Below are 14613 nucleotides of genomic sequence, written 5' to 3' on the forward strand. Positions count from 1 at the left end.
GTGTACCAGTGGTCATTTTATCATTTACAGCTCACATACTCCAAAGGACAGCCTGCCCTCTTCTACTGACACCTCCAGTCTTGTTTTTACACTTGATCATATTCAGAGTTTTAATTCCAGAGTTGTCCAGACACATTCCCCCTGGTCCAACAGCTGTACAGCAAAGTTAGAGGCTGCACACGTTTCCACCCCATTGTTCAAAGAGAATCACATGAGAACCCGGGGAAGAAAATAGGCTAGCTTTGTTAGAAGAATTCAGCTCAGCTCCAAGAGTGTCGGCAAGTTTATAAGGTCAAAATGGGAAAGTGAGTGTTTCCTAGTACGAATGAAGCTTTTTAAGATGAACCATTAGCAGAGATGTACAACCCTCTGCAGGAGCACTGTTAGCCTTGATTCAGTACCATATAACATCTTGCATTGCCGTCTCGCTGACCGTTCGACCGTTGCTGAGTGGCTCATGAAATTTATTACTATAAATTTATTGCCTAATCAATGTTTGACACTTTTCATAGCCAGATTTCTACAAGTAAACCTTTTGTTTGTAGTGCTGTGGACAGGACTCAAGAAAGAAAAAATAGAAGAGCATTTTTAATATTTTTAGATGAGCAGAAAATAGCATGCTCTAAAGAGCAGCCGAGAACAAGAGAAATGAAAGTTCAAGTTGGTCTTACATTCTGACCATAGATTGAAATCCAGCATCAAGATTCACTCCAGTTTTAACACACAATATGCCGCAAGAATCTCAAGGTTGGGTTATTGTGTGCTCTGTATGAAAAACCAGTGTAATTTAAACAGAACAATGTGTCAGTGTATCAGTGCTGTTGAACCCCCCAACCCCCACAGCCACCACCATCATGGCAGCACTTCCCCTCTCTGGTTGATCCTGCTAACATGCCTATCTCAGCATGTCTGACACTGTTAACACACCACGGTGTGTTTCCTGGTCTGGGCCCACACTTTTTTTTTTTTTTTTTTCTTTTTTTAACGGTATGAATGGTTATTTATCAGATGTGTGCTCTTCTAAAGACACAACAAAGTCCCATGCCAGTGGAGATGTATCCATAGTAACTGCGTAAAATACTATAAACTTAAATGTTTGTTGTAAATGTCATGAGTTGTACATTTGGAGGACTGTAACTCAGCAGATAATTAAAAAATGATAGCTGGTGACGACTGATGTCTTCATTCCTACGGCATCTGTGCATCATTTCGCCCCGACCCAATTTGTGTTATGTGTTTCCATTCACTTTATATGCAGTTGTGTCCCTTAGCTGCACGTTGTTAACCTCTTTGGGTTTAGGGTTACAGTTAATGTTAACCTTACTTTGGAAAAAGTTGCAGCTGAGACTGACAGTGCATAATCTTAAGACACAAACTATGGCTCCATCTGCAGCCAGGTCCTTTTGGCTTGACTGTGGCCTAAATATATAGCTATTACCACATGCCCCATGGACTCTAGGCTCTATTTCTGTTGTCTGTGTATATTTATTACATAGTTTGTCGAGGGCAGGTGTAGTAACCTGTTTTCCATGATCACCTCTGTCCTGTTTTCCAACTATCCTTGCCCTACCCTACTGAATACTTCTGCTTTCTGGCAACTTAACGCACCTGATCCAGGTAATCAGCAGTGAGTAGAGCAGGGATATTTGGAAAACAAGCCCTTGAGGAGCATGGGTTGCCACACCTCATGCAGAGTTTACCCAGCCTCACCCAGTGTCAGCTGGGAGAGGCTGTAGCTCCCCTGTGACCATCTACAGGATAAGCAGTATAGACAATGGAAGGATGCCTTGGTGGCATGTTTAAACCTTTCTCTTTGCATTACACGTAGTTAATGATAGGAACAGGGTATGCAGTGGACTAAATTGTATTGTACAAAGGCAGCCTACTGTTGTAGTATCAATATTTTGAATATGAATGATCATTACAGTTGATATCATTTTTTCCATAATTTGAACAGTAGCTTGCATTTAAAGAAAACTATGCCAGCTGTATTTGCAGCTGAATAAACCATGAAGGTGTTCAAGTCTACATTTTATGAAACAAGTCTTATATGAGTCCTAATTGCCTGGAATAAACAGAATTTAGACCAATTTGCAACAGCAGCGTTACACACCAAAGATGTCTGGGAACACAGACAGATGATGTGTGGGAAGTGCAATGCATAAACACTTGGTGCCAACAATACACAGAAAAAACACCACTTTAAGGATTCAAGAATGCAAGAAAAACAAACTGATTTTGTCAGCTTTATTAGTTAATTATACTTGATATTAAAATCACTCCAATTTGAGTGGGACATGAGAAGCAGATGAGAGGAGGTAGTAACAATACAATGTCTGTGGGATACACTACATGGGGGTGGAAACAGGTAGTGCTGAGGGACAGGCCTATACAGCAGGACAGTTTACTAAACCTGGCACATGACCTCTATATGTAGTGACAAATCAGCTTCAGTAGCACTAAACACTTAGCTGTTCAATACAGTACAGAAAAACTAAATTGTACAGTAAATGTAAAGTATCCAAACAGCACTGATCCCTTTGAATTAGCGTCACACTCAAAACACTCAAAACACATCCCAACTGAGTCCCACAGTTTAAATCTGAACAGACTGAAGAAACAATTTTAAGAAGGAATACTTTAGGTACACTGCAAGAAACAAGTGATACATGCTTTGAGCAAACGATCAGTTTAAACTATCAAAAATGTATAGGAAATATGTGCCAGATTTGTTTTCATTCAGGTAAAATATTCTTTTACATATTCAAAAATGCCTGTCTCACAAGGTGAACAAGTCCTTGTAAAAAAAAAAAAAAAAAAAAAAAACAGTGACTTGGGTCCACATTCTACCTTTATGCTGAACTTCTTTAAAACCTGGTATGTTTTAGTGAGACCCTGGAAAAACACCAGCTCCTTGGCAAAGCTAACAACCACAACATGAAATAAAATGCCATGGGGTGTACAGCTACATACATTTCGTGGTGACGTGCATCAGCACAGTTAAGCTACAACAACAGGGGAATAAGGGTCTTATTTTTTATTTCCAAATAGTCAGGACTGTAGTAACAAACACCGTAGCCTCTTCTTGTGAGAAGAAGTGATATACCATCTGAATTTTAGGTTACTCCAAATACCAAACTATCCTTTTTCAATGCCATCGTTCATGAAATGTCAACATATTTCACTACACAATCCCTTTTTAGTGTATGTTAGGAGTCTCTGGTTGCTAAAAGTATTCCTGTTCTCCATATTGGCCTTACATTCCAACTATATTATAAGAAATCAGGCAGTCCTTGTTCCATGCAAGAGCAAGATCTCATATAATACTATACAAAGTACACTTTAGCAGTACGAAATCACTTCACAGCCAGTATGGAGAAGAATGGTTACACTGAACAGTACCAAAGTAAATGTGAACTTCTTTTTTTTTAACAAAAAACAAAGTTCTTACATTAAATTTCTAAACAGAAGCAGCTTTAAAAACCTTTGCATATGAATTTTGAATACATATTGCCTAAAACTGTAAAATAATTCTTCAGTCATGGTCTTAAGTCTCTTGGGCAAAGAGGAAGTAACAAAGATTAGAAATCTGCCCAGACATTTAACGCCTGCCTCCTTTACACTTTAAACGCCATGCTCAGAAGTTGTTGCACACAGTGAACTACTACTGTCTCCTTCAGTACCAAGGAAACTAAAACATAATTAATTGACACCTCTTTGATTCAGTTAGTTCAATAGTAACTCATTATGGTCAACAAGTGAAGCAATTTGTGATCATTCTCTTCCTTCTAGCTGACTGAATTTATCATTAGTGCAATAGCAAAAAGTTAAATTCAGTAAATTGAAATTGTAACACAGGTCCAGGATAATTATTCAGCTTTGCATCCCAAATCACAGAACTTTTGTGACCTCCTGTGCCTCATACAGAAAGCAACTCTGAAAAAAAAAATACCTCCATTTCTTTAATGCAATATTTCACAGTCCTTGTATGATGGGTTTATCAATGGAGCATTATTTCCACTGTGAAAAATACCAATCTAATATCAAAAAGATGTATCAAAATTCCTAACCTCTACACATTGCTATCAAAACTGGTGCGGTGGGCTGCATGTACTGTAGTGCATGTTTAGCTGTCTTCTCCACAGGTTATCTTTTTACAGTAGTCACACACAGTGTTATATACAGAGCTTCCATTTCACACATTAGTGCCTTGAAAAAAGGTGCTGGTTCAGTGAACAAGGTGGTGCAGGTGATCAGTGACATCCTCATGAGGTGCATTCAAAGACTGAGCAAAACAATGAGACAAAAACCAGTAAATAGCACTTTCTATTTTTATATAATTTTCTCAAATGCTACATGTAATTTATAGAAGCATGTTTCATTAAAAAACATGTTACCTGTTAGAGTTGAAAGCCTGCTTCGGCTTTAGGTAAAGAAACTGGAAGAAAAGAGATAAAGAGCTGAATTCATTAAAAAGCCAAATGAAGCCAAAACACATCTACTCATTTAACAAGGCTCCAACGTGCCCATGGTTCAACAGTCTTAAGCTAAAGGTTAAGGACAGAAAAGGAAAGCAGGAAATTTAAAGCAGCAATTTAAGGGTTAGGTCAGGATTGCTTTGAAAACATTTTTCTGCAAAGGATCAGAGACTGGAGAGATTTAGGATTACACAGTGAGCCAGAGAAAAGACAGAAAAATGTCTTCAGCTGGACAATGAAGGCCACGAAGAAAGAAAGGATTGTTGTCTAAGTCACATGACTCCAAGCCTTAGTGACGCAAACCACCCCAACTATAGAGCTTAGTAGGAAGATGGAGGGGACACACTGCCATGCAGTCACACTGGAAATAAGATCTGACCTGACCCTGATCTATGTGCTTTGAACAGTCCACTGCATTTTTAATAGAATGTATGTGAACTTCCCTAAGATCCAGAGTCAGACTCTGATTTGAATGTGTGTAAATTTGACAGCTGTACAATGCTAATGGTGTGAGCAGCAGACTCATTCTGCACCAAACATTTCTGTCTGATCTCAATATGACTTAAAATAAAAATCGAATTAAATAAATACTCAATTAAAGATGGTAAAATGAAATCCTAAAAATAATGTATTGAAAAAACACTGATGAAGACTAATTCTTGCACTTTCTTGCCACCTTAAATGAGACCCAACACCAAACACAGCACCCCCTCAATTAAGGCAAAACACATGACCAAATGGATCCAACACACCCACCGGCTACAAACACACATAGGGCATGTATGTGTCTCATGAGTAGTAAGCCGATGCTTTCTTGCTGGAGTGTGGTGGGAGTCGACGCATGGAGAGAGTGGGGGGCACCCTGATGAAGCATGGAGGAGGAAGAGGTGCGAGGTGAGTTTTGAATTAATTTTTATCTAAAATGTATTGACAACATGGGCCTGAGAGATGCTCAATAGTTATGCCATGACAAAGAGCTGACATGTCTCATGTTGTGAAATGGAAACAGTAAAAATAGACAGGAAGTGTGTGTGAAAGGATAAAAATGTATGGGGATACATGAGGCTCAGAAGCAGAGAGGTCATTTTCTCACCAGCTTGCCCGCACAGCCTCGATGTCACTCACTAAGTTCTGAGCCAAACAAATGCCAAAAATCTGTGGATGGAAAAAAAGAGGGAAAAATGGCACCATTATACAGTTAAAGTTAAAGTACAACAGTGCTTTTGTTTCAGATTTTCTGTGGAGCAGCATGAAAGTAAAACGGGAATGGAACTGGCCTGCAGCAATGCAACTCCGATAAAGATCCCGGCCACCAAGGTGAGGTTGTCCTGTAGCCACTTCTCAAACTGAGGCACACAGCCTTTCACGTTGATGTAGTCCTTCTGTTCCGAGTCCTGTAAGAACATAACCACCTGCCATCACCTTTACACTCATAAAAACAATCTGGCAATTCAGGAAATCTCATCTTCAGTCTTACCTAGACTTAAATAAACAGTATTAGTTTAACTTCTGTGCATCCGGTACAGAGACCGATCCACAAGGGGATTAGCCAAGTTTAGCACAAACATTTTGGTTAGTGTGTTTGAAATTTTTAAAAACTGCCTCCCAATGACTCCAAAGCAGCAAAAATCTTAATTTTATTTGCATCTTTGAAGATGAAGGCAACAGGCATTAAGAACTAGACATGAAAATGGAAAAAATGAAAGTGTCAGAGCAAGTGGGTCAACTACATGTTACTTACTGGCTTAGCTCGGATGTCGTATCCACACTGAGTGTTTATCACATCCTCCTAGACACAAAAGGATAATCATGCTATTATAACAACTGTTTCTTATGACTTTATTCCAGGTTTCATAGCCAAAAGTCATGCTGTTACCACTCCAGTACAGCAGAAGGCAGCGTCACGTTTAAACACTGTTCACTTTAGTCCACCAGGCCAGTAAAAACACAGGAGGAGGTAGAGGCAGTAACTAACAGTGAATTTCATGGCACAGTTAAAAGTTGACACGTTAACAAATAAGTTGCATATGTTTTCTACACATATTCGCTTAACCAATGAACTTATTAATTATTACTAACTTGTATTAAACACCTTTAATAAATCCTGTCCTATAACAAGACTTCAGTACAAAGTGTACAGTAGCTAAGACACAGCTAGCACACCTGTAGTTAGTCTTCATGCACATCTTCACTAGCAGCTACACTCCAGATGTCTGACATCACTTCCCTTCTCACTCCTTTCAGTCGGATATTATTTTTGCTTCCTTTTACTCCTGCAACAGAATCCTTTCTCTTCACACAACCCGAACCAGGTTATTATTGTGATTATAATTCCATATCTTCTCAGTTATGACTTACAAGTATCTCAATTAGGCTATATATAATTATGTGAATATCAAGTTTGGTTGTCTAAGGTAAAACTCAAATGAACCACAGCCATAGAGTTTAGTGTTTCATTTCCACTTGAAAACAGCTGAGTTTTTTTGATAGCACTGGGTTTAATGGTGTATTTACAGCACATTTAAAACAAACCTTTACTCACTGAAATGTCTCTTTTTCGAAAGACGGAGACACATTTTTAAAAGGAAAAAAGCCAAGTTGAGCTGGGAGTGTGAGGTCAGAATAATATTACCTACCTGCATATGAAAGTATTAATTGTCACCCGATGAAATGAGTCATATGGCAAGTTCAATACTCATGCATGTCACATTCTCATTAGGGGCTGAGCTCCCTAAAAGGTCTGATCCTTGAATCAACCCTGCACTGCCACACTGATGATGATTTGTCCATGCATGCACTGTGGTGGACTCCTACCGCCGGGTCCTTGGTGCAGCAGGAAAAGGGAACTCCACACTTTTCCCGACTGGGATTCCCATCAGTACAGTTAAAATAGATGTTCAGATTCCAGTCATCTGCTCCAAATGCACCACAGCACTCCCACTAACGATACACAAAAAGGATACAAATATTTGCCATTATTAATTGTTGAATTTTTCTATCGTTGTACACTGTAGATACAAAGGAGATACAAAGTTTTAGGTATGGCTTAGTGGATTGATGACCCAGTTAGATCGATGTACTGTTAGATCTATTTAGACATTATGCCAGTCCAATCAGATCATCTTGTAGCATTTAAAGTGCAAAGCCTCGAAAAAGCAGGTTTACTTCACTTTAATTAGAGAAGCTGCTCTTGGCCTAACAGAGCTGATCTCTGATCTCTAAGAACCTGCAGTCACATCCAAGCACATATTGTGGATCCTCATTCAGTTAGTTGATGTAGTTGCAAATCTGGGAACATGGCATTGCTACAGCTTTGAGGCAGGAAGTTATTCAGACAGTTAGACCGCTTTAGCTGAAAGTCAGCTAAATGTATTAGGAAGGCAAATGGCTGTGTTGATTGTATGAATTCTGTGTTAGTAGACCTTTTCACTTGTCCACGTCTACTGTAAAATTACATTATTTGAAGTGTGCTGTATTTTACCCAATCCTGAAATATTAATTACATACATAGTTTAAAAATTCAATGCAAGTGTCAAAGATCCACTAAGTGGAGTTTGTAATCATATATTATTGCAAACTTTTATTTCCAAGGCTGAGATTGAATTTTTGTGCTGTAAGATAAGATAACGTGTTTCTTAGCAATTCTCAACTGTCTTGTCAACTTACATATTCCTGAGTGAAATCGATCAGGTTCTGTAGATCGATGTCGTCCCGGTATGCACGGATGTTATTGTTGATGAACAGGTTGAGCTGGTCTTTAATCCAGTCCTTAAAGACAAATGCCAAGACTCCCGTTGTCAACTCCAGGAAGAATATGATTCCCAGAAACACAGAGAACTAGGACACAGAAAAGAGAAAATCATCAATTCAATCTTAGGTCATTTGCAATGCGCTGAATCATGGAGCATGTTCTTATGGAACGTACAAACTTGAGCAGAAATGTGTTTTCCCGCAGTGCTCCAATGCAACCGGCGAAACCAAGAATGAACATGACGCCTCCAACCACCATGAAAAGCCAGACAGGGTCCAGGCCCCCCAGGTCTGTGATGGATGAGATGTTGGAAAGAACCCCCTGGAAGGGAGACACAGAGCACAACACCCTCAGACTGGACCAGACAGCTGCGCCTCTTTCAGGCTTGCCAAAAGGAGTCGCAGCCACATAAAATAGGATGAATCTTGAAACAAGAAAAGGAGGAGTACTTTGATATAGTAATCTTTTAGACTTTTTATATTTAAAATACTTCACTAGATATACAGCAATTTGAACTGATTTGTGAGATGTTTTGTTTAAAAGTGTGGTTACTTTTACTCCTGTCACCCTGACTTTCCTGATAACAGTTATTTTAAACTTTCTTTTAACAATCTTCATAAGGATAAAAATCGGCAAACACCGAATAACTCGAATTTCAAGCTGAATTTTTTTTTTGACCACTGTAGTCCAGAAAACAAGCTGCCAGAAGCTACATTCTCTGGTTGCTGTTGCCACACAGTGGCTTCATCAGAGCTTGCTGAGTGAAAACTGGTATTTGCTGTTGGTGTAAACAAGGTTAATGAGATTGGGGTTTGTGGGCTGTACTGCTAAAGAAACAGACTAAAAAGCTATCTAGAACTGATCAAATAATTAGTTACACATACAGTAATTATTCAATCAGTTGTCAATGTGAGAACTTTTATTATTGAAACTTTAATTGTAAAAAGTAGTGACATCAAACTTGTAATAATAAATTCAGCATTAAATAATAAATTGGCTACTTAAATCAACATATTACTGCCATATTGGATTTTAAAAATAATAACCTTATTATTCAAAGAGCATTTAAAAAAAATAGCAGATTTTTAATATAAATGCTGGAATAAAATCCTTGAAAACAACTGTTGTTATTGTCCAACAATAAGTCAGTGTGTCTCTGCTCACCTTCTCACTCCACGCCCATAGTCCAATTCCAACTAAGGCCATGCCCAGCAGCTGCAAAATACCATAGTCATGTCATATTACTGTGAAGATGTGATGATCCAAAGTGACACGATGCCAGTGAGGCACTGTTATCAAATGACAATACAGAAACATGTCCTCTGAGGTCACTGTGACTCTGGAATCAGTGCGCCTGGTTCCTCACACAATACCTCAATAGTTCCTCAATATTACATTGTATATAAGTCAGTGTGGCACATATAATGAGGGAAATGAATAAAATGATTCCAGAGGAGCTATTCACATAAAATTAAACCAGATAACTCCTAAAACCACAAACATTTAAACATTTCTGGATGTTCATTTTATTATTTATTTTGCGATAATGACATTTCGTCAAGGCCAGGTTCATATGTGCCTCATGTGTACAGTATACAGAGAAGTGTACAGTGCTGTATACAGTGCAATGCAGTGTATAAAGCAGTGTACAGAGAAGTGTACAGTGCAGTGTACAGTGCTGTGTACAGAGCCGTGTACAGTGCAGTGTACAGTGCAGTGTACAGTGCTGTGTACAGAGCCGTGTACAGTGCTGTGTACAGAGCCGTGTACAGTGCAGTGTACAGTGCAGTGTACAGTGCTGTGTACAGAGCCGTGTACAGTGCAGTGTACAGTGCAGTGTACAGAGCAGTGTACAGTGCAGTGTACATAGCAGTGTACAGTGCAGTGTACAGAGCAGTATACAGTGCTGTGTACAGATCAGTGTACAGATCAGTGTACAGATCAGTGTACAGTGCCGTGTACAGATCAGTGTACAGTGCTGTGTACAGACCCGTGTACAGTGCAGTGTACAGTGCCGTGTACAGATCAGTGTACAGTGCCGTGTACAGTGCTGTGTACAGAGCAGTGTACAGAGCAGTGTACAGAGCAGTGTACAGTGCTGTGTACAGAGCAGTGTACAGATCAGTGTACAGTGCAGTGTACAGATCAGTGTACAGTGCAGTGTACAGATCAGTGTACAGTGCAGTGTACAGATCAGTGTACAGATCAGTGTACAGATCAGTGTACAGTGCAGTGTACAGTGCAGTGTACAGACCCGTGTACAGATCAGTGTACAGATCCGTGTACAGATCCGTGTACAGTGCCGTGTACAGATCAGTGTACAGTGCTGTGTACAGATCAGTGTACAGTGCCGTGTACAGTGCAGTGTACAGATCAGTGTACAGATCAGTGTACAGTGCAGTGTACAGATCAGTGTACAGTGCAGTGTACAGATCAGTGTACAGATCAGTGTACAGTGCAGTGTACAGTGCCGTGTACAGATCAGTGTACAGTGCCGTGTACAGTGCCGTGTACAGAGCAGTGTACAGAGCCGTGTACAGATCAGTGTACAGTGCCGTGTACAGATCAGTGTACAGTGCCGTGTACAGTGCAGTGTACAGATCAGTGTACAGTGCAGTGTACAGTGCAGTGTACAGATCAGTGTACAGTGCAGTATACAGAGCAGTGTACAGATCAGTGTACAGATCAGTGTACAGAGAAGTGTACAGTGCAGTGTACAGTGCTGTGTACAGAGCAGTGTACAGTGCAGTGTACAGTGCTGTGTACAGAGCCGTGTACAGTGCAGTGTACAGTGCCGTGTACAGATCAGTGTACAGTGCTGTGTACAGAGCCGTGTACAGTGCAGTGTACAGTGCTGTGTACAGATCAGTGTACAGAGTATTATACAGATCAGTGTACAGTGCTGTGTACAGATCGGGTGTACAGTGCAGTGTACAGTGCCATGTACAGATCAGTGTACAGTGCCGTGTACAGTGCTGTGTACAGAGCAGTGTACAGATCAGTGTACAGTGCCGTGTACAGTGCAGTGTACAGATCAGTGTACAGTGCTGTGTACAGATCAGTGTACAGTGCAGTGTACAGTGCAGTGTACAGTGCTGTGTACATAGCAGTGTACAGATCAGTGTACAGTGCCGTGTACAGTGCTGTGTACAGATCAGTGTACAGTGCCGTGTACAGTGCAGTGTACAGATCAGTGTACAGTGCAGTGTACAGATCAGTGTACAGAGCAGTGTACAGAGCAGTGTACAGTGCAGTGTACAGTGCAGTGTACAGATCAGTGTACAGTGCAGTGTACAGTGCAGTGTACAGATCAGTGTACAGATCAGTGTACAGTGCCGTGTACAGTGCCGTGTACAGAGCAGTGTACAGATCAGTGTACAGTGCCGTGTACAGTGCTGTGTACAGATCAGTGTACAGTGCTGTGTACAGATCAGTGTACAGTGCAGTGTACAGATCAGTGTACAGAGCAGTGTACAGTGCAGTGTACAGTGCAGTGTACAGATCAGTGTACAGTGCAGTGTACAGTGCAGTGTACAGATCAGTGTACAGGTCAGTGTACAGGTCAGTGTACAGGTCAGTGTACAGTGCAGTGTACAGAGCAGTGTACAGGTCAGTGTACAGGTCAGTGTACAGATCAGTGTACAGTGCAGTGTACAGATCAGTGTACAGGTCAGTGTACAGGTCAGTGTACAGGTCAGTGTACAGATCAGTGTACAGTGCAGTGTACAGATCAGTGTACAGATCAGTGTACAGATCAGTGTACAGTGCAGTGTACAGATCAGTGTACAGAGCAGTGTACAGATCAGTGTACAGAGCAGTGTACAGAGCAGTGTACAGATCAGTGTACAGATCAGTGTACAGTGCAGTGTACAGATCAGTGTACAGAGCAGTGTACAGAGCAGTGTACAGAGCAGTGTACAGATCAGTGTACAGATCAGTGTACAGTGCAGTGTACAGAGCAGTGTACAGTGCAGTGTACAGTGCAGTGTACAGATCAGTGTATAGATCAGTGTACAGATCAGTGTACAGAGCAGTGTACAGATCAGTGTACAGAGCAGTGTACAGTGCAGTGTACAGATCAGTGTACAGAGCAGTGTACAGTGCAGTGTACAGAGCAGTGTACAGATCAGTGTACAGAGCAGTGTACAGTGCAGTGTACAGATCAGTGTACAGATCAGTGTACAGATCAGTGTACAGTGCAGTGTACAGATCAGTGTACAGTGCCGTGTACAGTGCAGTGTACAGATCAGTGTACAGATCAGTGTACAGTGCAGTGTACAGAGCAGTATACAGATCAGTGTACAGTGCAGTATACAGAGCAGTGTACAGATCAGTGTACAGATCAGTGTACAGATCAGTGTACAGATCAGTGTACAGATCAGTGTACAGATCAGTGTACAGATCAGTATACAGATCAGTATACAGTATGTGTGGTGTGGATGTGTCAGCTGATCGGTGGGCCTGCAGGCGGACACTGACGCGCTGAGCTGTCATTACTTCACTATAAAAAGCCGATTAGGCCTGTGTGAGATCTGACAGGGCTGCTTCTATTCAGACATTACTGCACGAATATAATGACAGTGAGAGATGAATGCATACAGCTGGCTCTAAACATGAACTTGAAAGACAACGGAGATCTGAGAGGATGTGATGACGATCCGGGCCTTCCTCCCTATTGGCCAGTGGGCACGATAATAATGGGACTGTACTGGACAGAGGCGCAGAAGCGCAGAATAGAAAATAAAAGTCTAGCTCTTACCCAGAAGAGGATGTTGAATCCAAAAATGAAGTATTTAATGCAGCAGCTGACTTCGTGGCCTTTGTAATGATTCCCCGACATGTTTGAGCATCACCAGAGCGCGGTCTGTGCGTGAGGAAAAACACGGCCTGCTTTACAGGCTTTGTGTGCGGGATGGAACAGGTTCAGCGTCCCGGTGATGCATTTCACTTTTTCCGCTTCAAATATCCCCACAGCCGCTTCACATCCGCACCAGAGACATGATGAAGACGCGCTCAGACACGCTGCTTCACAAATCAAACGGGCGTTAGAGCAGTGAACTACAGGGTAAAAAAGATCCCGAGCAAAATGCGACTGGAGGAGGCGGTGCCGCTGCTGCGGGTGGTCCTTAATGATTGGCTGCATAAAGGCTTGATAGACGGAGACTGTAGCCAATCATATCAGAGTCATCATTCGCCACTTCCTGTCTGGTGTCAATATTAACGATACCTTTAAGTAAGTTATACTGTTCCTGTTCCTCTCGTAGAAAGGATAATCTCCACAAGCGGGCGCGCCCAAACTCAGTGAGACAGACTTTTTTCATTTAACTTATTGAATCATTAAAATAAAGTATCATTTCTGTATTTGTATCTACACGTTAGTGTCTCATGGCAGGTTTGTAATTCTGCTGGGAAATGACTTTAATTTTAATATAATTTAATATAATTAACCCCTTTTCCCCATCATCACCATCATCATCATCATCATCATCACCATCATCATCATCATCATCACCATCACCACCATCTCCATCATCAGCATCATCATCACCATCACCACCATCTCCATCATCAGCATCATCATCATCATCACCATCACCATCATCACCACCATCACCATCATCACCATCATCAGCAGCTCCATTCCTACTTCATCAGGATCCACTGGTTAGAGAATGGATGAATAAAGTAGTAATAGGAATGTGAGCAAAACTGATTACCAACTTGTTCTGGCTTGTAAACAGTTTTCCCAAAAATGTCACGATGCCAACAGTTTGAGAAACTCTCATTTATCAGTTATTCTATCCAACTATATGTACATGGAGGTAAACAAAAACAAACTCAGAAGGGTATTCTCTAGAGTACATTTCATATGCACTGGCAATCACCTCTTAAAATACTACATTTGGTACAGGTGTTACCATTTCATTCTTGTCACAGAGCACATATGATTATCTGTAACAGTTGCCTGTTAGCTGAATGTTAACGCAGCTGTTTGATGCAAATACTAACTGTGGCCACTGGATGACAGTATACTTTCAGGATTATAATATTGGCATGAGAGCTATCAACTCCACCAGCGTGGAGTCAGACATTAAAGTGCTGTAGTTCTGTTGGAAACTTTCAGAATAAAAGATCATAACTTGAGATGTTTTTCAAAATAATCAGCATAAAAGTGTTAAACAAGTTAAAAACCACCAAACAAATCTACATGTTTATTTCTCTAGGATTCATTTTGTTAAGGTTTTGTCTGTTTCATAGTTACACTATGAGCTCACACCCTTACTAATTTTGTGATGCAGTATATTGTGTAATATCACACTTATCAGAGGTGGTATAGAACTATATCAGCTTCATCTGTTCTTTTAACACTGTACAGTGGAACAG

At 40.8% G+C, this 14613-nt stretch overlaps 1 protein-coding gene across 3 annotated transcripts; it reads right to left on the reverse strand.

Moving 5' to 3' along the window:
* Nucleotides 1–2233: 2233 nt before the first annotated feature.
* Nucleotides 2234–13343, reverse strand: tspan5a (tetraspanin 5a). Of its 3 annotated transcripts, XM_026298574.1 has the most exons (11): nt 12989–13343; nt 9394–9444; nt 8404–8550; nt 8145–8315; nt 7293–7418; nt 6220–6267; nt 5756–5872; nt 5572–5633; nt 5235–5340; nt 4398–4438; nt 2234–4285 (listed from the first exon to the last, which is right to left on the reverse strand). In XM_026298574.1, exons 1-9 carry the CDS (start codon nt 13067–13069, stop codon nt 5268–5270), a joined length of 876 nt encoding a protein of 291 aa, XP_026154359.1. In that variant the 5' UTR covers nt 13070–13343; the 3' UTR covers nt 2234–4285; nt 4398–4438; nt 5235–5267. The 3 variants fall into 3 exon arrangements, with proteins under 3 accessions (XP_026154359.1, XP_026154360.1, XP_026154361.1); XM_026298575.1 differs by lacking the exon at nt 5235–5340; XM_026298576.1 differs by lacking the exons at nt 2234–4285; nt 4398–4438; nt 5235–5340; nt 5572–5633 and having other exon boundaries at nt 5821–5872; nt 7115–7418.
* Nucleotides 13344–14613: the final 1270 nt, after the last annotated feature.

Source organism: Mastacembelus armatus, chromosome 18 (assembly GCF_900324485.2).
Source record: "Mastacembelus armatus chromosome 18, fMasArm1.2, whole genome shotgun sequence".
NCBI lineage: Eukaryota > Metazoa > Chordata > Actinopteri > Synbranchiformes > Mastacembelidae > Mastacembelus > Mastacembelus armatus.